The 23,288-nt window shown below is 46.9% G+C and overlaps 1 protein-coding gene across 4 annotated transcripts in view; it reads right to left on the bottom strand.

Moving 5' to 3' along the window:
* iqce (IQ motif containing E) overlaps nt 1-23,288 on the bottom strand; it is a 130,178-nt gene that overhangs the window by 83,402 nt on the left and 23,488 nt on the right. For all 4 annotated transcript variants that reach the window (XM_072481050.1, XM_072481049.1, XM_072481051.1 and 1 more), the window contains 3 exons: nt 16,813-16,883; nt 14,444-14,557; nt 1,910-1,960 (listed from right to left, as the gene is read on the bottom strand). In XM_072481050.1, coding sequence (XP_072337151.1) covers nt 1,910-1,960; nt 14,444-14,557; nt 16,813-16,883 — 236 coding nt within the window. The remainder of the gene's footprint in view (nt 1-1,909; nt 1,961-14,443; nt 14,558-16,812; nt 16,884-23,288) is intronic.

The following is a 23,288-nucleotide window of genomic DNA, read 5'->3' as shown; positions in this document are numbered from 1 at the left end:
TAAAAAGCCTTGATACTTGAGATCAGTCAGAAATGGCTGCACGTTTGCATCAAAGTACCTTCTGCACTCCAAAGCTATTGAAATGGTGACATCCTGACTGCGAAACCGCACCAGGAACAATTGCCTTGAATGTGATGAATGGGAGCCATCTCACTATCCCATCAGGGAAGCATCTAGATAATCATATGCAACACTCAACTGGGTGGAAACAAACCATTGCACATGATCACTTGGACAATGGGGTCCTGACTGAAAGGGAAATTCCCAGCCATGGTAACTGGAATAACCTAGCCACGACCATATTTGGATCACTGGGCAGTTGGAGAGAAGGACATGTGACAAGGCAGCCTTTTGTGTGGTTTAAGCACCTGTTTTCTCTGCAAGGCATAGCACAAGTAACTACAATTCTGAAGGAACAAGACGCTCCACTTCTCCATTCAATTTGCAAGTTTTGAACCCTTTCTGCTCATTTTGACTATTCAGAGATTTTTAAACTAACTCAACCCAGCATTGCGGTCTCCAAAGAACAGATAAATCAGCCATCTACAGTTTTAAACTGCTTTTACGCCAAAAGCATCTGGAGCACCGAATTCGGCCTTAAGTCAGCCAAGTCACCACCCTTCAAGAGCCGTATAGTCCTTTAATTTTACTGTATCCTAATCTACCCTCCCCACTCTGTAATCTATTTGTCTGTGTGAACTTCGAGAGCGTGTGTGAGATAGAGCATGAGAAAAAATTGGAGCAATTTTATTATTTTACTTAGATTGGATTAGGTATTTTAAAAACTATCTTTTTAAAACAAGCAAATCTGTCCGATTGTGGCTTTTGTGGTCACAGAATGTAAATAGTCAACCATTCATGATATTGGGAAATATATCTGTTTCAAAATCAAACCTTTTGTGGTCAAATGAGGAGGGGGAAAAGAGGAGAGCCATTCGACCCTTCCTCCTTGATTATAATAACCTCTATAGGACAATGGGGTGAGTATCTTGACAGCATAAATGTGCCCATTCGGCAGCAACTCCTGTTCTTAGTTGCATTGCTTTGATAGTGGCCCAAGCAAGAGGAAAGAAACCACAGATGATCCAATGTCAGGCAGCCCCCTGTGCCTCCTCATGCCATGATACATTTATGGCACTGTTAGCTTGGAGTCCTTTCAGCCGACAGCAAAGAAGAAACATCTCAAACCTGGATGGAAAAGTAAGTGGAAAGACTGAAATCATCAGGGCAGCATGGTGGCACAGTGGCTAGCACTGCTGCCTCGCCGCGCTGACGACCCGGGTTCGATTCTGGCCCCAGGTCATTGTCCGAGTGGAGTTTGCACATTCTCCCTTTGTCTGCGTGGGTCTCACCCCCACAACACAAAGATGTGTAGGGTGGTGGATTGGCCATGCTAAATTACCCCTTAATTGGAAAAATAAATTGGGCACTTTGAATTTAAAAAAAGAATGAAGTCATTAAACGTAAACCAATTATGGGACAAAGGCAGCAGGTGCATAGGAACATATTACTTTGAGGTTCCCATTCATGTCGCACCATCTGACTTTGGAGCTATATCAATCATTCCTTCATCATCATTGAATCAAAATCCTGGCATTCCCTAACAGAATTGTGGGAGCACATTTACCACATGCATTGCAGTATTGAAGAAGTTCGCTCACCATCATCTTCTCAAGGGTAACAAGTGAAGGGCAACAAATACCAATTTTGCCATTGGCACCCATATTCCAAGTAGAATTAAAAATATGTTTTTTTAAAGATTTAAAATTACATCAATGGCGAGAGGATATTCTAATTTGTGTTTTGATAGGAGATTTAAAATTGTATGTTGGACATGTAAATATAATTCTTGACCAAGCACATGGCTTTCAAAAAGAGGGAGCAGTGCAGACTTCAGGACAGGTCTTACCCCACTAGTGTCGTTCTTTTTATCGATCAAACTCCTGGCATATTCTAAACTCTGTAAGATAAGAAAATGCACAAACATTTTACACACTAATATAAATGGCAGCGTTATTTGCTAAAATAAAAATTCTTCCTTGGGAATATTTAGAATAAACTTGTAACTCTCACCATGAGTAGCAGTATCTAGCCATTCCTTCGTTTCTAACATATTGGGTTCAGCTGTGTGAACAATGGCTGCTGTGTCTACCTAGCAATGGACTGCACTTTGATCTATTGCTTGTGTCAGGAGGTCATGGCCTCGAGCCCCACTCCAGAGTCTTGAGCACATAATCTGCCTATGTAAATATGCCACGCTGTAATTACATTCTGCCGCCAGAAGTGGCACAGTAGCACATCAGTTTTGCACCTTCTTGCTACTTACCTTCCACCTGAACAAAACTCCTTTGTTATAACCAACTCGGTTTTGCTGATTCTCAAATGGTGGCAAACTTTGCTGTACCAAGAAATCAAAGTATTATACAAAATGAGAATGGAATGTATGATTTTTAAAATTGAACTAAATTATGCCTGCTGACCTGGGTGCAATTACCACCTTGCACTCTAATCCTGCTTTACTTGAGAACTAAATTTAGTTTTGAGGTGGAAGATTGCCGAATATTTTTTTTTAATGATGTTAACAAATATTTCAACACCAGGCCCATAAATCACGAAGTGATAAGGAGAACACACGAGGTAACAATGTAAATTGTAAACCCTAAAAAAAAAAGCACACTGAGCTATATTTCATGGGCGGCACGGCAGCACAGTGGTTAGAACTGTTGCTTCACAGGTATACCCGCTTTGGATACTGTTGGGGGAATAGCTTATCAGGGGAAAACAGCAGCAGCCAGAGCAGTGGCACCACGGCTGGCTCTGATGTTCAGCAGGGAGGGTCAAAGCGCAGAAGAGCAATAGTCATAGGGGACTCTATAGTCAGGGGTACAGATAGGCACTGTGGATGTGAAAGAGACTCCAGGATGGTATGTTGCCTCCCTGGTGCCAGGGTTCAGGATGTCTCCGAACGGGCAGCAGGCATCCTGAAGGGGGGCGAACAAACAGGCAGAGGTCATTGTACATATTGGTACTAACGACATAGGCAGGAAGGGGCATGAGGTCCTGCAGCAGGAGTTCAGGGAGCTAGGCAGAAAATTAAAAGACAGGACCTCTCGGGTTGTAATCTCGGGATTACTCCCTGAGCCACGTGCCAGTGCGGTTAGAAATAGTAAGATAGAGCAGCTAAACACGTGGCTAAACAACTGGTGTAGGAGGGAAGGTTTCCGTTATCTGGACCACTGGGAGCTCTTCCGGGGCAGGTGTGACCTATATAAGGACGGGTTGTATCTAAACTGGAGAGGCATAAATATCCTGGCCGCGAGGTTTGCTAGTGTCACATGAGAGGATTTAAACTAGTATGGCAGGGGGGTGGGCACCGGAGCAATAGGTCAGAAGGTGAAAAAATTGAGGGAGAACTAGGGAATAGGGCCAGTATGGTTCTGAGGAAGAGCAGACAGGGAGATGTTGCTGAAAACTGGTGGGACTGGTGGCCTGAAGTGCATATGTTTTAATGCAAGAAATATAACAGGTGAGCTTGGATTAGTACTTGGAACTATGATGTTGTTGCCATTACAGAGACCTGGTTGAGGGAAGGACAGGATTGGCAGCTAAACGTTCCAGGATTTAGATGTTTCAGGCGGGAAAGTGGGGATGTAAAAGGGTTGGAGAAGTTGCACTACTGGTTAGGGAGAATATCACAGCTTTGCTGCTGGAGGACACTTCAGAGGGCAGCGAGGTTATATGGGTAGAGATCAGGAATAAGAAGGTGCAGTCACAATGTTGGGAGTTTACTACAGGCCACCCAACAGCCAGCGGGAGATAGAGGAGCAGATAGGTAAACAGATTTTGGAAAGGAGTAAAAGCACCAGGGTTGTTGTGATGGGAGACTTTAACTTCCCCAATATTGACTGGGACTCACTTAGTGCAAAGGGCTTGGACGGGGCAGCGTTTGTAAGGAGCCTCCAGGAGGGCTTCTTGAAACAATATGTAAATAGTCCAACTAGGAAAGGGGCTATAGTGGACCTGGTATTGGGGAATGAGCCCGGCCAGGTGATAGAAGTTTCAGTAGGGGAGCATTTCGGGACCAGTGACCACAATTCAGTAAGTTTTAAAGTGCTGGTGGACAAGGATAAGAGTGGTCCTAGGGTGAATGTGCTTAATTGGGGGAAGGCTAATTATAACAATATAGGCAGGAACTGAAGAACCTAGATTGGGGGTGGTTGTTTGAGGGTAAATCAACATCTGACATGTGGGAGGCTTTCAAATGTCAGTTGAAAGGAATTCAGGACCGGCATGTTCCTTTGCAGAAGAAGGATAAATACAGCAAATTTTGGGAACCTTGGATAACGAGAGATATTGTAGGCCTCGTCAAAAAGAAAAAGGAGGCATTTGTTAGGGCTCGAAGACTTGGAACAGACGAAGCCTGTGTGGAATATAAGGAAAGTAGGAAGGAACTTAAGCAAGGAGTCAGGAGGGCTAAAAGGGGTCACGAAAAGTCATTGGCAAATAGGGTTAAGGAAAATCCCAAGGCTTTTTACAGGTACATAAAAAGCAGGAGGGTAGCCACGGAAAGGGTGGGCTCACTGAAGGACAGGCGAGAGAATCTATGTGTGGAGCCAGAGGAAATGGGCGAGGTACTAAATGAATACTTTGCATCAGTATTCACCAAAGAGAAGGAATTGGTGGATGTTGAGTCTGGAGAAGGGTGTGTAAATAGCCTGGGTCATATTGAGATCCAAAAAGACGAGGTGTTGGGCGTCTTGAAAAATATTAAGGTAGATAAGTCCCCAGGGCCTGATGGGATCTACCCCAGAATACTGAAGGAGGTTAGAGAGGAAATTGCTGAGGCCTTGACAGAAATCTTTGGATTCTCACTGTCTTCCGGTGATGTCCCGGAGGACTGGAGATTAGCCAATGTTGTTCCTTTGTTTAAGAAGTGTAGCAAGGATAATCCAAGGAACTACAGGCCAGGGAGCCTTACGTCAATGGTAGGGAAATTACTGGAGAGAATTCTTCGAGACAGGATCTCCTCCTATTTGGAAGCAAATGGATGTATTAGCGAGAGGCAGCACGGTTTTGTGAAGGGGAGGTCATGTCTCACTAACTTGATAGAGTTTTTCGAGGAGGTCACAAAGATGATTGATGCAGGTAGGGCAGTGGATGTTGTCTATATGGACTTCAGTAAGGCCTTTGACAAGGTCCCTCATGGCAGACTAGTACAAAAGGTGAAGTCACACGAGATCAGGGGTGAGCTGGCAAGATGGATACAGAACTGGCTAGGTCATAGAAGGCAGAGAGTAGCAATGGAAGGCTGCTTTTCTGATTGGAGGACTGTGACTAGTGGTGTTCCGCAGGGATCAGTGCTGAGACCTTTGCTGCTCAAAGTACATATAAATGATTTGGAGGAAAATGTCACTGGTCTGATTAGTAAGTTTGCAGACGACACAATGGTTGGTGGAATTGCAGATAGCAATGAGGACGGTCAGAGGATACAGCAGGATTTAGATTGTTTGGAGACTTGGGTGGAGAGATGGCAGATGGAGTTTAATCCGGACAAATGTGAGGTAATGCATTTTGGAAGGTCCAGTGCAGGTAGGGAATATAGTGAATGGTAGAACCCTCAAGAGTATTGACAGTCAGAGAAATCTAGGTGTACAGCTCCACAGGTCACTGAAAGGGGCAACACAGGTGGAGAAGGTAGTCAAGAAGGCATACGGCATGCTTGCCTTCATTGGCCGGGGCATTGAGTATAAAAATTGGCAAGTCATGTTGCAGCTGTATAGAACCTTATTTAGGCCACACTTGGGAGTAAAGTGTTCAATTCTGGTCGCTACACTACCAGAAAGATGTGGAGGCTTTAGAGAGGGTGCAGAAGAGAGTTATCAGGATGTTGCCTGGTATGGAGGGCATTAGCTATGAGGAGAGGTTGAATAAACTCTGTTTGTTCTCACTGGAACGACGGAAGTTGAGGGGCGACCTGATAGAGGTCTACAAAATTATGAGGGGCATAGACAGAGTGGATAGTCAGAGGCTTTTTCCCAGGGTAGAGGGGTCAATTACTAGGGGGCATAGGTTTAAGGTGCGAAGGGCAAGGTTTAGAAGAGATGTAAGAGGCAAGTTTTTTTATACAGAGGGTAGTGGGTGCCTGGAACTCGCTGCCGGAGGAGGTGCTGGAAGCAGGGACGATAGTGACGTTTAAGGGGCATCTTGACAAACACATGAATAGGATGGGAATAGAGGAATACGGACCCCGGAAGTGCAGAAGATTTTAGTTTAGACGGGCAGCATGGTCGGCACAGGCTTGGAGGACCGAAGTGCCTGTTCCTGTGCTGTACTTTTCTTTGTTCTTTGTACAACACCAGGGACCAGGGTTCCATTCCTGGCTTGGGTCACTGTCTGTGCAGAGTCTGCACGTTCTCCCCATGTCTGCCTTGGTTTCCTCCGGGTGCTCTGGTTTCTTCCCACAAGTCTCGAAAGACGTGTTGTTAGGTGATTTGGACATTCTGAATTCTCCCTCCATGTACACGAACAGGTGCCAGAATGTGGCGACTGGGGGCTTTTCACAGTAACTTCATTGCAGTGTTAATGTAAGCCTATTTGTGACACTAATAAAGATTATAAAGACTAATAAAGATTCTCACAAGGTCGAGCAGCACTTAAGCTGCGCATGCACAGACAACCCCAGCGTGCTCGCAACAATGTGCGCAGAGAAGACCAGCCCCAAGATTCGGGGACATGACCTGGGGTGGCTGCTAGAGGCCAGGAGGGATGTCCTGTTCCCCCGAGGGTCCAGGAGGGTCAGCCATAGGGCAGCCAGTGCTGCCTGAGACAAAGTGGTGGCAGCTGTGAAAGCCGGGAGTGTGACCAGGAGGACTGGTCACCAGTGCAGGAAGAAGTCAATGACCTACACCGGGCAGCACAAGTGAGTCGACACCAACCCCCCACTCCCCCTCACTTTAGACCTTTCTGCCCCCACAGGACCATCCACCTTCCAACTCTCCATGCGACTTCCCTCCACCCCCCTCACCCTGCAAACCCCCAACCCTTCCTTCACCCCCCCTCCCACCACTGTGACCCACACGTGTGGCTAATGATGCCCTCTCTGTGTCTCCTCAGGAAAGGTTCTCCCACAATCATCAGGAGAGAACCCAGACTGGCGGAGGGGTGCCAGACATCAAAATTCTCACCACCTTCGAGGAGTTAGCCCTGGAGGTGACCGGTGTGGCCGAGGACAGGGCGGTCATCAACACAGAGGCTGACGGACACCACAGACATGAGGAACCACTGGGCTCCACCCGGGGGACCTGTCAAACGTGAGTTGTTATTGCCTTACTGACTGACTGACTCATCTCACCCACTGACCACATGTCCATTCTCCTGCTCGTCCTCCAGCCGACGGTGCCGGCCCATCCAGGGTAGCACCCTCTCTAGTCTCTCAGGAGACCACCTTCGGGGAGAGCTCCGAGAATGCCACCATAATAGTTGCGTCACTGCTGTCATCCTCACCCTTCACCTGAGCAGATACACACACCTGGGTGTGACATGTTAGTGGTCAGACCTCTGGGGCACAATCTGGTGAGCACCACACTGCTGATGGTGCACATCAGATGGATGCAGGAACCCCAAGCGAGACAGCAGTTGGAGGTCTGTTGGATCCCAGGTCCCAGCTACGTCCCAGCCTAATGCTGAACCTGTGGAACAGGGATACCCAGAGCTGGTGGAGACATTAGGGAGTGGCTGGGATATTCAGAGGGAGATGTCAGTGATACTCCAGATCCATAGTTGCTTGGAGGAGTCCCAGACGGTATGGGCACAGGAGATGTCGCTGGCAATGCGTGGCACCTTGGCTAACACTGCTCGGGTGGAGACCGCAGTGGGGAGCCTGGTGCATGTCGCCGGCACCATTAGTGAAGGTGTCCAAGATGTCGCGCAGTAGGTGTCAGGCACGGCTGAGGGTCTAGGCAGAATGTCCGACTCTAGCTGGGGGATGTCACCCAGTACCACACTGACCTTGATGAGATTCTGCGGGACATATCCCGCTCTCGTTTGGGAATGGCAGAACGATGTGGAGCTTGTCCCAGGTGGGCATTTCTGAGGCGTTGCAGAGCATGCACAGTCACTGAGGAGCATCGTTGAAGGCGATGGTGCTGACCATGGGGAACCACCAGGGCTGGCAGAACCAGATGATGCAAGGGCAGCCAGGGCTCGAACCAGCTGCTCCTCCGTCCCATGGTAAACCCTGGGGCCCTATGGGCAGCGAGCGGGAGGAGGGGGCACTGGCTGGCAACCCAAACCTATTCCAAGGAGTGGCGACGGTGGCCATCAGTTGCCCTGAATTTCATCCCTCTGATGAGGCCACGTCTCACAACCAGCACAAAGGTTAGGGTGGCACAGCTGTGCATTTGGTCAGATTATGGCATAGATTGGCGAGCACTGGGGCCCAGCTCTTGTGGGTTATCATCATCCCCTGCCCTCGAAAGTGGCCTGCTGATGGTGCAGACACAATTCCAGCATCCTGGAGTGATGTGACACAGACCCTGGGAGGGTGGGAAATGCGAGTGGGGGTTGACCGACAAGGCCACGTCCTTTTTAAAAAATAATACCCCATTATGTTTTTCCAATTAAGGGGCAATTTAGCGTGGCCTTTCCACCTACCCTGCACATCTTTGGGTTGTGGGGGTGAGACCCACGCAGACACGGGGAGAATGTGCAACCTCCACATAGACAATGACCGGGGGTGGGGATCGAACCTGGGTCCTCAGCGGCGTGAGGAAGCAGTGCTAACCACTGCACCACCGTGCCGCCCCAAGGCCACGTCCTAAGTAAATCGGTCAAGCATGAGGGCCTCCCTGGCCCTCTGGGCTTGCCGAGCTCTCGCTGCTGCCGCCTGTTGCAGCCACTGGCTGGTCCTCAGGTTCCTCCCTGGCGCCTCGTCCTCCTGCCCCTGCTGGTCTGGCACCACCTCATCGTCGTCTTCCTCCTCCTCGGATGTTTCTCATCACCAACCTCCAGCATGTCACCCTGCTACTGTGCGAGGTTGTGGAGGGCCCAGCAGACCACCACAAAGCGGGTGACTTTGTACTGGAGTGCACCATCAGAGTGGTCGAGGCATTGGAACTGCATCTTGAGGAGTCCAATGCACTGCTCAACCACAGACCGGGTGGCCACATGGGCCTTGTTGTACTGTCTCCGCTTCGGACACCGGCCTCCGTACTGGCGTCATGAGCCAGGTCCTTAGCGGGGACCCCTTAACCCTCAAGAGCCAGCCACCCATCCTGTGGTGGTCCTCGAAGAGGCCACGGATGACTGACTGCCCCAGGATGTAGCTATCGTGCACACACCCCAGGAAACGTGTGCACATGTGCATTATCTTCATCTGGTGGTTGCACACGAGCTGTGTAATAAGGGAGTGGAACTCCTTCTGGTTAACATGGGGCATCCTGTTTGCGTGGGTTTGGCCCACACAACCCACAGATGTGCAAGGTAGGTGAATTGAACACGCTAAATTGCCCCTTAATTGGAAAAAAATGAATTGGGTACTCTAAATTTATATTTTAAAAAACATAGGGCATCCACAGATGGCCCGGTGACATGCACGACATCTATTATCCCCTGGACCTGGGCATCTCGGCGATGGCGGAGAAACCTGCTGCCCGTGCTTCTTGTTAAGCACAGTCCATGTAAAAGATGATGTAGTTTCCCACCGGGCATAAGGGCATCAGCGAGGACATGGCACAGGGGTCACACCGTCTCCTTGTTGAGGCAAAGCCTCCTGTGGCAATCGCTATCCGTCATCTGTTCGAATGACCAGCAACTCCTGTAATCCCTGGGCCGTCGTGGGTCTCCCCCTCTGGATCCCTCCCTGGTCTGATGGGCGGCGGGGTCCTCAGGGTGAAGGGTGGGGTCCAGCATCTGGACCACTGCCTTGAGCATCTGCAGATGCTGTTGCTGCCACCGCCTTCGGCCTCTGGCCACCCAACCTTGCAGCGACACCACTTGGGCAAATTCTGCCATAGCATTCAATATCTGTAAGGAATTAGGGAATGATGTTAGACCGGCAAACAGTGGTGGCTCCCACCCCGGGACTCTCTAATTCCCCCAGTGATTCCCCCTGTCCCCTCTCCGCCCACCGAGAACGCCCTGCCCACGCACGCCCGGCTGCAGCGGGCTTCTCTCACCGGACCCCAGACACCGGCTTGTAACGTCACCTGGACCGGGTGCTGGTTCCCTCCACCATGGCCCTCTCCCACCATCCGGCTGTGGACATGTCCCTGGAGTGTGTCCCATCCCATGGGTGTTCCGATGTTGCCTGCTGCGTGTGTGGTGTTGCCTCTCGCAATGTTCAAGCACAGTGTCCAGCCATCACGTTCTGATTGGGATGCTAGGCAATGACTCCCACATGCTACATGGCCCGCCCACCGACAAGAATTCACTTGGGTTGTTGAAGGCCTCGGCAGTTGGTGGGAGTTATGGGTCGTCGGCCAAGTCAGGCAGGGACAAGGGTTGCCCCAGAATGGGTAAACACGATCCAGGGGTTAGCATAATGTGCCGCGAGCAGTCCCCATCGCCCCCCTCCCCACCTCCACTGTTCCCCCAGCACCAACCACCTTTCCCATGGGCCCACCTCTGTGGAGGGTCCCCCATCCCCATCTGAGCTTCCCCTTGCCCCCCGCCGAGCACCGGGGTAGCAAGCCAAGCGTCCCCGAGCTCTTTGCCTGTGAGTAAAGATGGCTACTCACCTCCTCAGCTCCCCATTCCACCTGGCTCTTCTGCCTGATTAATGTTTTTCAAAAGGAGTACAAATCGGCACCATCGTGACCACTTGCTGGGCAGGCCGCTGAATGACGGGAGGCCGTAGGATAAGGGGTGGCTTTCGTGAATTGCATTGAAATAGGGCCTAAGTGGTGATGATTGATTTCTCGCCACGCTCTGTTGTGATCACGATTTCGCCTACGGGAGCAGGCTGGTTGCAGCGGAAACAGTTTGGCGCCTAGCGCAGTTCTCATTTTCTGCCTCTCCTGCTATTTCATTGGCCTCGATTCGCTTGAGCGTAACGAGGCCGGAGAATCGCACCCCTTATGCTATCTTCAGAACTTAATTTCCTACCTATCCTTGTATCATCAGCAACTTTAGCAACCGTACATTTAGTCCCTTCATCTAAGTCATTGATTGTAAATAGTTGAGGCCCCAGCGTTGATCCCTGGGGCACTCCACTTGTCACATCTTGCCAACCAGAAAATTACCCATTTATGGTACTCCCTGTTTTCTGTTAATGAACCAACCCTCGATCCATGCGAATATATTACCCCCACAACATGAGCTCTTATTTTGTGTAGTAACTTTTGATGTGGCACCTTGTCAAATATCTTCTGGAAATCAAAGTTTAGCACATCCCTTTAACCATATTGCTTGTTACTTTCTCAAAGAACTCCACTAAATTAGTTAAATATGGTTTCCAGTTCACAAAATCATATTGACTGCTCGATTGCATTGAGATTTTGCGAGTTTCCTGCTAAAACCTACTTAATAATAGATTCCAGCAGTTCCCCTATATCAGAGTTAAGCTAATATGCCTATCATTTCCTGCTTCCTGTCTCCCTCCTTTCTTGAACAGAGGAGTCACATTCATTATTTTTCAATCTGATGAGAGCAATCCAGAAGCTCGGGAATTTTGGAAAATGAAAACCCATGCATCTACTATCTCAGCAGCCCTTCTTTTAAGATTCTAGGATGAAATCCATCAGAGCCTGGGGACTTGCCAGCTTTTAGTTCCATTAATTGTCTTGGTACCCTTTTCATGGTGATTGTAATTGTTTCAAGTTCCTCTCTCCCTTTCACATCCTAATTTACAATTATTTGTATCCTCTACCGCGAAGACAGATGCAAAATAGAATGGCGGACCGGACTCGATGGGCTGAATGGCCTAATTCTGCTTCTATATCTTATGAATTGATACTAATTTAATTTCCTTAGTTTTTTATTTTTATTTTAGAGTACCCAATTATTTTTTCCAATTAAGGGGCAATTTAACGTGGCCAATCCACCTAACCTGCACATCTTTGGGTTGTGGGGGTGAAACCCACGCAAACACAGTGACCCAGGGCCGGGATTCGAACCCAGGTCCTCAGCGCTGTAGGCAGCAATGCTAACCACTGTGCCACCGTGCTGCCTTAATTTCCTTAGTTAGCCACAGCTGGTGTATCCTTCCCTCAGAGTCTTTCTTTCTCACTAGAATGTATTTTTCCTGAGTATTCTGAAATATCCCTTAACTGTCTGCCACAACATCTCTACTGACCTATCCCTTAACCCAATACTCAAGTTCACCTGAGCCAGCTCTGACTTCATGCCCTCGTAATTGCCCTTATTTAAGTTTAAAACATTAGTCTTCAGTGCACTCATCTCCCTCAAACTAAATGTGAAATTCAGTCATATTATGATGACTGTTATTTCGGGGCACCTTCACTGAGGTAATTAATTTATCCTGTCTCAATACACATTATCAGATCTACTACTGCCTGCTCTCTGATTGGCTTGAGAACATGCTGCGCTAACTGTCCCGAAAACACTCTATGAACTCATCATCCAGGCTACGTCTGCCAATCTGACTTGGCCTATCTATATGTAGATAAATATCATCTTTAATTATCACAGTACCTTTCTGACAAGCCCTAATTATTTCTTCCGGTATACACTGTCCTACAGTGTTTTTACTGTTTAGGGGCCTAAACTGCTCTCACTTGTGACTTCTTATCTTTAATATTTCTCACCTCTACCCAAACTGATTCTGCATCGTGATCTCCAGAACTAAGGTTATCTAAAGCTACATGTGTTCAGAAATGGAGCCTTCAGTTCTGCCTTTGTACTATTTTTTCAACCTCTTGCCATAATGCTGGTGCACTCCAAGGTTTGTCTGTCCCTCCCTGCCAACCTCTGATCATTTCCCTTATCCCATCCTGGCTCTGCCTTGTCTTCTCTATTTCATTGTTAACGGGCTGAATTCTCTGTAGAAATCAGGATCGGCGATCGGGCAGAGAATGGATTCCAACGCCGGAAACGGGGCAGGCGCCGGTTTACAATTCTTCGCTTCCCAGTCATCAGGCTGTGCGCTGTCACAAGGCCGTTTGCACGTCATCAGCTGGCCCACCCGTGATTTTCCGCCCCAATAGGCCGAGTTCCTTATGGCGCAGGCCAAGTGTGGTCCCAGCGGTCGGGAAACCGGCATGCCGGCTGCGGACTGTGTCTAGTGCCGCCACACTCGTCTGGGATCCGTGCCGCTGTCCGTGGGGCTTCTGCTAGGGCTGGGGGGACTGGTGAAGGGTGGCCAGGGGATGTGCTGTGGGGTTGCGGTGGGCGGGTTAAGGTTCCAGCACAGCCGGCGCCACATTTTCCGGCGCGACCAGTGCAGGCCATCAGCCCTGCGCATGCGCGGCCCGGGACCCGCCCATCCCTCGACTGTTTTCCGCGCGATCCACGTGTGGTTCACGTGGCATCGGTGCACGCCACTCACCGGTACCGGAATTGGTGAGAGGTTCGCGCCGATTTTCCTGTCGTGAACCACCCAGGGATTCTCCGTTGGGGCCGGCACTTAGCCGCTGGAATGGAGAATTTTGCCCAGAATCTTCCCAAAATTCATCCCTCGTCCTCACTATTTAGTTTAAAGCCCTCTCCACTATCCTCGTTATATGACTCGTCAGATCACTCATCCCAGCAAGAATCAGGTGAAGACTGCCCAATGGTACAGCTACTAATTTACACAGCGCTGGTGTCACTGCCTCACAAATCCAACCCCACTTCACCCACACCAATCTTTGAGCATTTAACTCTCTAATCTGATTTACATCATGCCAATTTGTTTGTGGTTTGGGTAGTAATCCAGAGATTATTATCTTTGAGATTCTGCTGTTTAATTAATTAATTCTTGAAATTTTTTTAAAAAGAATAACCAATTATTTTTTTTCCCAATTAAGGGGCAATTTAGCGTGGCCAATCCACCTAAACTGCACATCCTTCTAGTCAGGATCTTTGGGTTGTGGGCTGTTACCAATCCCTTTGTCTTTTGTTCAAATACATCTTTATCATTTAAACCTGACTCCCTGTACATACCCCAGACCTTCCCTTTTATTCTTCCTCCCTCTTCCCCCTTTAAACTGCATATAGTAAATTTATGTTATAGTCAACAAAGATATAGTCATTAGTTTGAAATTGAACCAGCAGAGTGTCAGGGTTGGGGGTCTGAGGTACAAAACTATGGAGGGAAGATCTGTGAAGGTGAGGTCAATGATCCTAAGCAGATGGGGCTAGCTGAAATTGAGAGGGAGAAGGCTTCTGTAAAGCAGAAATAACAGCATAGAACAGGTGGGCTGAATGTCCTGTTCCTGTGCTCTACAGTTTATGTAATTCTATGTAACCTGATCAGACTGCTGGTTGTTGAGGGTGTCTCATTTACCTTGGAAGGGTCTAAGAGCTGCTCAATCTGTTTCTCTTTTCTGCTGTTCTCCTCCTCCGATCGTCTCAGCTTTGTTTTCAAGATATCGTTCTCAGCCTTCTGGGCTTGAATCATCTGTGAGTAACAGGGGAGTTTGGAGTTGAGAAAATGCACATTGTAGGAAAGCTTAATTTTGATAATTATTTACAATTAGTTTGGAGTTTAGTTATGGGTATTCATCAAGTAATTGAAGTATGTCAACCCAACATAGTTTTCTGCCTAATTTTGGGACACTAGTTCATCAACATACTTGCATCACACTTAAAATTGGCAAAGGAGAAAAAACATAAGTCAATGATGCAAGATGTCAAGGTTGAACAATTAGTGGTGTGGAACCATTCACCCCCCTCGCAATTAAGATTATCAGCTCCATTCTCTAAATTCAAAGTCCTATTGTGCAAGGAAAAACAAGTGTCAAATCGTTCAGCTTTATGCATTAAATTAGTGGGGTTTAACTTGTGACATTCGAAGAATGTAACCATCTTTGATTTTGTAAGTTTAGAATTAAGTTTTATAATTAGCTTTTGTAACTCTGTAGTTCTTTTAAATTTTAATATCTGTTCGGTGAATGTGTTGTGTTATATTTAAAATGCAATGAAATGAAAATCACTTATTGTCACAAGTAGGCTTCAAATTAAATTACTGTGAAAAGCCCCTAGTCGCCACGTTCCGGCGCCTGTTCGGGGAGGCTGGTACGGGAATTGAATCGTGCTGCTGGCCTGCTTTGGTCTGCTTTCAAAGCAAGCGATTTAGCCCTGTGCTAAACCAGCCCCGCTTATGCTCCAGAACTGCTGATCCAGAGGTTCGGATGTGACAGCCTAAGTTTAAATGCCATTATGACAGATGGGGAATTTAAAAAATATACTGAATGAATCCAGAATAAAAAGATAGTATCCCTGTATTGACTGTCCTCTCAGGTGGTTGCAAAAGATCTCATAGCACTATCTATTCCAAAGAAGTGGGGATGCCAGCATTGGACTGGGGTGGGCACAGTAAGAAGTCTTACAACACCAGTTTAAAGTCCAACAGGTTTGTTTCGAATACACTAGCTTTTGGAGTGTAGCTCCTTCCTCAGGTGAATGAAGAGGTGGATTCCAGAAACACATATATAGACAAAGTCAATGATACAAGACGATACTTTGAATGCGATACATACTCGTGCGACTCGGCCAACGTTGTCTACCTCATAAGCTGCAGGAAAGGATGTCCTGAGGCATGGTACATTGGCGAGACCATGCAGACGCTGCGACAATGGATAGACGGACATCGCACGACAATCGCCAGGCAGGAATGTTCCCTTCCAGTCGGGGAACACTTCAGTAGTCAAGGGCATTCAGCCTCTGATCTTCGGGTAAACTTTCTCCAAGGCGCCTTTCAGGACACGCGACAACGCAGAATCGGCGAGCAGAAGCTGGTAGCCAAGTTCCGCACACATGAGTACAGCCTCAACCAGGACCTTGGATTCATGTTGTATTACATTCACCCCCCCCCCCAACCATCTGGCCTGGGCTTGCAAAATCCTACCAACTGTCCTGGCTTGAGACAATTCACACCTCTTTAACCTGTGATTATCCCTCTCTCCAGTCGCTCTGTCTGGACCTGTAAAGACTTAATTACCTGCAAAGATTCGCATTCAAAGCATCGTCTTGTATCTTTGACTTTCTCTATATTTATGTTTCTGGAACCCACTGCTGCATTCACCTAAGGAAGGAGCTGGGCTCTGAAAGCTAGTGTTTCGAAACAAACCTGTTGGACTTTAACCTGGTGTTGTAAGACTTCTTACTATTCCAAAGAAGAGCAAGGAGGTTCTCGCTGGTGCCCTCAATCAACATCACTGAAACGGGCTACTGTTTGTGGGACTTTGTTGTGCATAAACTGGTCACCATCATTCCCTACATTAAAATAGTGATTACATTTCAAAAGTATTTCATTCGCTATAAAGGTTTTTGGGATATCTTGAGGTTGTGAAAGGGCCTACATCAATGCAAATAATTATTTAAATAATTTGACCTAATCCAAGCAACAATGCTGTCTTTTGCCCATACAAACAGGCAGGACGTTCTACTTGCGGTCCATAAAAATTGAAGGTACATGGCATTCAGCACTGTTCGAGGCACTGTTTACATTTGCTGGTGATTGCAGCATTGTCAGTCATGCAGTTTTCATGCTGCAGGAAATAGTGGCTCTTCCTGGTTTCTACTTTTGGTGTAGTCTCAATTAGCAGTGCTGTAACATACAAGTGCTCAATACCCCTCTTCAACCCTGTTACAGGAACTCCATCAACTGTAAAATAGAGAGGAACCTCTGGTCCTCAGTAGGGCAGCACTTACCTTTTTCAGTTCAATGATTTCATCGTACATGTCCTCCTTCTCTTTGTAGTCTGGAGTGCCAGGGACATAACCTTCAGTGTAAGGGAGAGAGGAATGAAAGCAAGGAAAGAAAGATGGAATGAGTGAGAACATACGAGAGAGGAGAAAATAGGAGATGGAAGCAGGAATGAGAGGGAAAATGAGAGAGAGAGGAAAATAAGTAAGACAAGAGTTAACACAATGGATGGTTACTCCTGAACTGAGTTACAGGGCTTCTCAAACATCATGCGGTGGGGGACCTAGATCACAGAAAATATTTCAGGGCAAAAAAAGGCCCAAACCATATAATAATTCAAGAAAAGTTGGATGTGGTGATGTGGAGAAGGTTGTTGTTTTTTTGGGAGGGATGAAACAAGATGAGCTTCATGGCCTGTTATCTGTAAACACATTGTGACCTTATCTATTGTTACTCAGTTATTCATGTTGGAGAGTGTAGACTGAACAGGCTGAAAAACCTTTGCACAACACCCACATTGTAGACTGGTGGTCACGTGGACACTGGGATGGCACGGGTACAAAAGGGGTCACGTGTTTGTAACCTGGGAGGTCTCCAATGGGCGCGAGCAGGCACACAGCATGCAAGAGATGCTCACTATTATTTTTATTTTTTTTAAATATATTCATTGAGTTTCCAAAAACTAACAATGACAACAATATTAACAGGCAAGTGTACAGAATATATAGATAAAAATCCAAAAAGTGGAATACATATTCAACGGTCTTTTTTAACTATAACAAACAAACTATCCCCATTATAACCTAAACCCCTTACCCTTTGAACGTGTGCAGTTCTTTAAAGAATGAGACGAATGGCCACCACCTCAGGTAGAACCTTCCCATCGAGCCCCTAATGATATATTTAATATTCTCCAGAGTGGGAATGTCATCCTATCCTCCAACCATGCGGATGCTTTTGGTGATGTGAAAGATCTCCAATTGAACAATATTCGCCTCTTGGCTATCAAAGATGCAAAGACGAGAACATCTGCCCCTACCCTCGAATGGACTGTCGGTGAGTCAGAGACCCCAAATAATAATAATAATCTTTATTGTCACAAGTAGACTTATATTAACACTGCAATGAAGTTATTGTGAAAAGCCCCTAGTCGCCACATTCCGGCGCCTGTTCGGGTACACAGAGGGGCAATTCAGAATGTCCAAATTACCTAACAGCATGTCTTTCGGGACTTGTGGGAGGAAACCCACGCAGACACGGGGAGAACGTATAGATTCTGTACAGACAGTGACCCAAAGAGGGAATCGAACCTGGGACCCTGGCGAGAATACTTTTCATATCAGAAGTGTTTGGAGGAAGGGGAGGGGGGAAGAGGGAGGAGACAGGGAACAATAGAGAGGAGCCAGAGAGGGAGTGAGGCAAGGGAATGATAGCCAGAATGATAGCGGGAAACAATAACAAACTTGGCAAACACAGGAACAGAGTGCAAGGAAAATACGGGTGAAAGGCGGGACAAACGGCCAAAGCGGAGGTGAACGCGAGACGACAACAGCTTCGAAAACCATCCGGGAGAAGCAAGTAACAACACCAACACCAGATCCATTCTCATATTGCCCTCTCTGTATTGGACATAACCAATGGAATTGTTTCTCCGGCACCCAAATGTATATGTACCTCCTCAGCCCCCCCCCCCCCCCTGCCCCCGCCCACACACACACACAAACAGGTGCCTACTTATGTGTTATAAATAATATTACCAACTGAAATGAAATGAAATGAAAATCGCTTATTGTCACAAGTAGGCTTCAAATGAAGTTACTGTGAAAAGCCCCTAGTCGCCACATTCCAGCGCCTGTTCGGGGAGGCTGTTACGGGAATTGAACCGTGCTGCTGGCCTGCCTTGGTCTGCTTTCAAAGCCAGCGATTTAGCCGTGTGCTAAACAGCTCCTGCACAGGGGGCTGAACTGTACAGCTAGTGCACAATATCCTACCAGTTTTTTTTCTTTAGTTTTCTTCTCTTATATATATATATATATATATTTTATTCTGTGTACATAACGGTAAATATACTTTGTTCAAAAACCCAATAAAAAACATTTATACAAAAAGGAAGTGTTTGGAGGAGGCTTTGACTCACACAGCTCAAGGTAATACGAACTAATGTGAATACTAATACGCATTAATCTGGAGAGGAGCTGAAACCAAGTTACATTCGTTTTCAGAACCCCAAAATGGATCATGGAGTTCAACCAACCTCCCCCTTTAATTTATTTGTTGCTTTTCCGAGCACACTGCTTGTTCTCCAGGTGTGATACAGCAATTATGGACAAATGGTTTTTAAACACAAAACAATGTTTATTCCATGAACTCAACTTAACCCTTTTAAATAAACACTGGTTCTCTTAACACCCCCTTACTTCAAAGATAACCCCGAAAATATTACAACACTAAATAATCCTTCAGTTATTCCTTTCAACATCCAAGAGAGACTTAACACCTTTAAACAGAAACACATCAGGTTAAAGGGTTTACTATTATGAGTTTAAATCACCCAAATGATCCAGAGATAGTCTTTCATGGCAGAGATAACAGCAGATCCAGCTCACTGCAAACACAGACACACACAAGCTCTTTCAAACGGAAACTAAAAAACTGCAAAATGGCTGATCTAAAACCCAGCTCCACCCACACTCTGACATCACTGCATTTCTTAAAGGTACATTGCTTAAACATCCATTTCTTAAAGGCACTCTCACATGACACCTTGTTCCAAATCAAAGGGATCTTTCAAGAGGCAGACTGCTTCTTGAGTTGATGTGCAATAAGACAACCTACCTTCCCTCATGTTCATTGAAAGTGCCCCGAGAATGTCGTAACTGATGCCCAGCTTTATCCGTAGATATCAATTCAAATTAGAGCTGTAAATTCTTCCTGTGCATCAGCTGATCTGGCGTTGGGGCAAGTGAGTATTGGCGGTCAACTTCCAAAATGGAGTCCACCCCCTTTGTCGTTCCACTCCCTCATTTTCACGACGTGACCTTTATATGAGATGTTTTCCGCCCCTTGTGACAGCCTTTAGGGTTTTCCAGGGTGTAGAAGGAGATACTGACTCTGTTTTGTTAATTCTTTTTTGTTCCGGTCTTTTCATAGAATTTACAGTGCAGAAAGAGGCCCATCGAGTCTGCACCGGCTCTTTGAAAGAGCACCCTACCCAAGCCCACACCTCCACTCTATCCCCATAACCCAGTAACCCCACCCAACACTAAGGGCAATTTTAGACACTAAGGGCAATTTAGTATGGCCAATCCACCTAACCTGCACATCTTTGGACTGTGGGAGGAAACCGGAGCACCCGGAGGAAACCCACACGCACACGGGGAGAACGTGCAGACTCCGCACAGACAGTGACCCAAGCCGGGAATCGATCCTGCGACCCTGGAGCTGTGAATCAATTGTGCTAACCACCATGCTACCGTGCTGCCCTTTTCTGGGCATTTTCTTGAGGATCAAGCATTTGTCCGTTAAATTGTCGGGTTTTCTTATTTTTTAGTGTGGTTGTTGCACTTTAGAAAGCGATTTTTGAGCCAGAAGCCTCCTGGCGTGTCTTCCTCCGCCACAAACGTCACCAGAAGTCCTGCTCAGTATGATTAATAAACATTTATGTTATTCCCTGGTCGCCAGTTATTGCAACCCAGTACTTTCTACATGGTGTCAGGAGTCGGCAGAATGGCACAGGGACTTCACCTGATCGACCTGCTTGATTTTCACAAAAATGTCGCAGTACTGGAGAAAATTCAGTCGTGCACCGCGACTCTAAAAATCCTAGTAAAAAAAAAAAGTGCATTTGGCACCCTTACTGATAAACTTGTGAAAGGTCACATAGTGTGTGTGGTCCATAATGATGTTGACTTCAGGCAGCTGCTTCGGGAGATAGACTTAATGCTGGAATCTGCCATCAGCATCTGCATGCTGAATGAGCAGTTAGATAGAGTGGGAAACAGAAGTTTTCGCAATACAGAGCACACCCTGCCCCAAGTACGGCAGCCATCACTCACAGAACTATACGTTTGGTGTTTGGTAAATGCTGTAATAACAGTGGCGAATGGAACCATTTTGCAAAATACTGCAGATCCAAGTCACAGCTGTCTATTTATGCTATATTTCAGTCGGTTACTGCTCCAGGGTTCGGAGCACTAACCGGGTAAATGAATTGGAGCTCAGAGTAACCAAGGCTCTGAGCCTCCAAAAACACTACTATGAGAATGCCGTCACCATTACGGAGAAGGGGCAGATTTTCACCACGTTAAACATTACCTTTAGTTTTGCATTGCTGCAGGCAAAGATCGACACTGAAGCAAAGTGCAACGTCCTGCACAGGCAGTTGCTATCGGAAATGGACCCATATGCTGCATGAGATCCTAACACTCAGATAGACCTCATGGTGTATGGAGGACAAACTATCCGCACAGAAAGTGTGGCCACTATTTATTGCATGCAGGGCAGATTCCAGCTTGATGTTGTTGACCAAAAGCTGTTGGGTCTTCGGGACAGCATCACAATGGGTTAATCCACCTTGGTCCAGATGTACAAATATTGTAGCACCAGACCTTAGAAATGGTGCAATTCATAGGCTTATTCAACTGCATCGTTATTGGGAAACTACCTGCAATATATCATACAAGAGTAGATGACTTGGTACCACCTGTGGTCTGTGCTCCGAGAAGCGTACCCCTCGTGATGAAGCAGAAAATAGCTGATGAGTTGGACCAAATGACAAGATTGGTGTCATATCCACCCACAGATAAGGCCACAGAGTTGGTTTCAGCACTAGTAGCTGCAGTAAAGGAAAAAGGCACAGTCAAGATCTGCATTAATCCAGTTAATCTAAACAAGGTACTGCTCAGGCCTCATCACCCCATGAAGACGGTTGAACAGGTTATAGCTAACATGTGCAATGCCAAAGTTTTCAGCATCTTAGATGCAAAGTGTGGGTTTTGGCAAATTCTGCTGGGCGAAGAAGCCTCAAAACTCACTACATTAATGTCTCCAGTAGTCAGATACCGTTTCCTCTCCATGTTCCAAAGGATCTCCACTAGCAGTGAGGTCTTCTAACAGTGCATGAAGCAACTCTTTACAGAACAACCCTGCAAAATCATCATCAATGACATCCTGATCTGGGGTCGTATAATGCAAGAATATGACACAATCTTTGTTTAGTCCTCAACAGAATCAGGACCACAGTTAAAGCTCAACCCTGCTTAATACAGATTCAGGGTCAACCAGGTTCCCTACATGGGTCACTTGCTCATAGCTGATGGTGTAAAGCCAGATCCAGACAAGACAACGGCATTACAACAGGTGTTCATTCCCGAGGACAAACATGCCTTGCAGTGCTGCCTTGGTATGACAAATTATCTTTCCAAGTTCATTCCTTGCTGCAGTGAGGTCCTGGGACCTCTTCGCAGCTCCTCCACCAAGATGTTGAATGGTGTTGGAAGGAGCTCCATACTGTTGCGTTCAACAGCTCAGGCAGATTTAGCCCCTCTGGTGCTGCAGTACTTCAACATTCGAGCACCTTAGTCCTATCGGTAGACGCCCCCCAGCATGGACGTGGTGCAGTCTGCATCCAGAATGGCAGACCAGTAGCCTTCGATCAAGGACTCTCACTGACACTGACTCATTATGCCCAGATTGAAAAGTAACTTCTTGCTATAGTCTTCGCTTATCAGAAATTTCAGGACTTCATCTGAGTGTTGAAACTGATCATCAGCCGCCACTTACAACTGTTCTTAAAAAGTTTCTTTACACTGCATTTGCACAACTGCAGTGCATAATACTCAATCTGCAACACTACAACCTTAGTATCATCTACAAACGTGGTTAGGAACTGTACCTTGCTGTTGCCCTTTCCAAAGCCTTCCTACCGACCATTGACCAGGAAATCGTGAGGAGGACAGACATCATGACCATCAGTACTTTTGTCTCGTCGAATTGAGGAACTTAAGGATGCCCTACAGGTGGATCTCAAATGCAGGCAGCTCCATGACGTCATTATGAAAGGCTGGTCCGAGTCTTAAAAAGAGCTCCCGCATGAGCTTCGCACGCTCTTATATGAGAGAGGAGCTAACCGCACAAGACGGGCTGAAACTGCGTGGCCAGCGATTTGTCATCCCCACCTTTCTGCAGAGGTATTATACCCAACAACTCCACCAAGGCACCCAGGGCTGGAGGCAATCAGGTACAGGGCAAAGGAAATGATATGTTGGCTCTCGATGTATGCAGACAAGGAGAGGGAAGTATCCAGATGTGAACCGTGTAACTAACTCTTTTTAAAAATAAATTTAGTGTATCCAATTAATTTTTTCCAATTAAGGGGCAATTTAGCATGGCAAATCCACCTATCCTGCACATCTTTGGGTTGTGGGGGCAAAACCCACGCAGACATGGGGAGAATGTGCAAGCTCCACACGGACAGTGACCC

Source organism: Scyliorhinus torazame, chromosome 17 (assembly GCF_047496885.1).
Source record: "Scyliorhinus torazame isolate Kashiwa2021f chromosome 17, sScyTor2.1, whole genome shotgun sequence".
NCBI classification, from domain to species: domain Eukaryota; kingdom Metazoa; phylum Chordata; class Chondrichthyes; order Carcharhiniformes; family Scyliorhinidae; genus Scyliorhinus; species Scyliorhinus torazame.
This window is presented reverse-complemented; position numbering and strand designations above follow the sequence as displayed.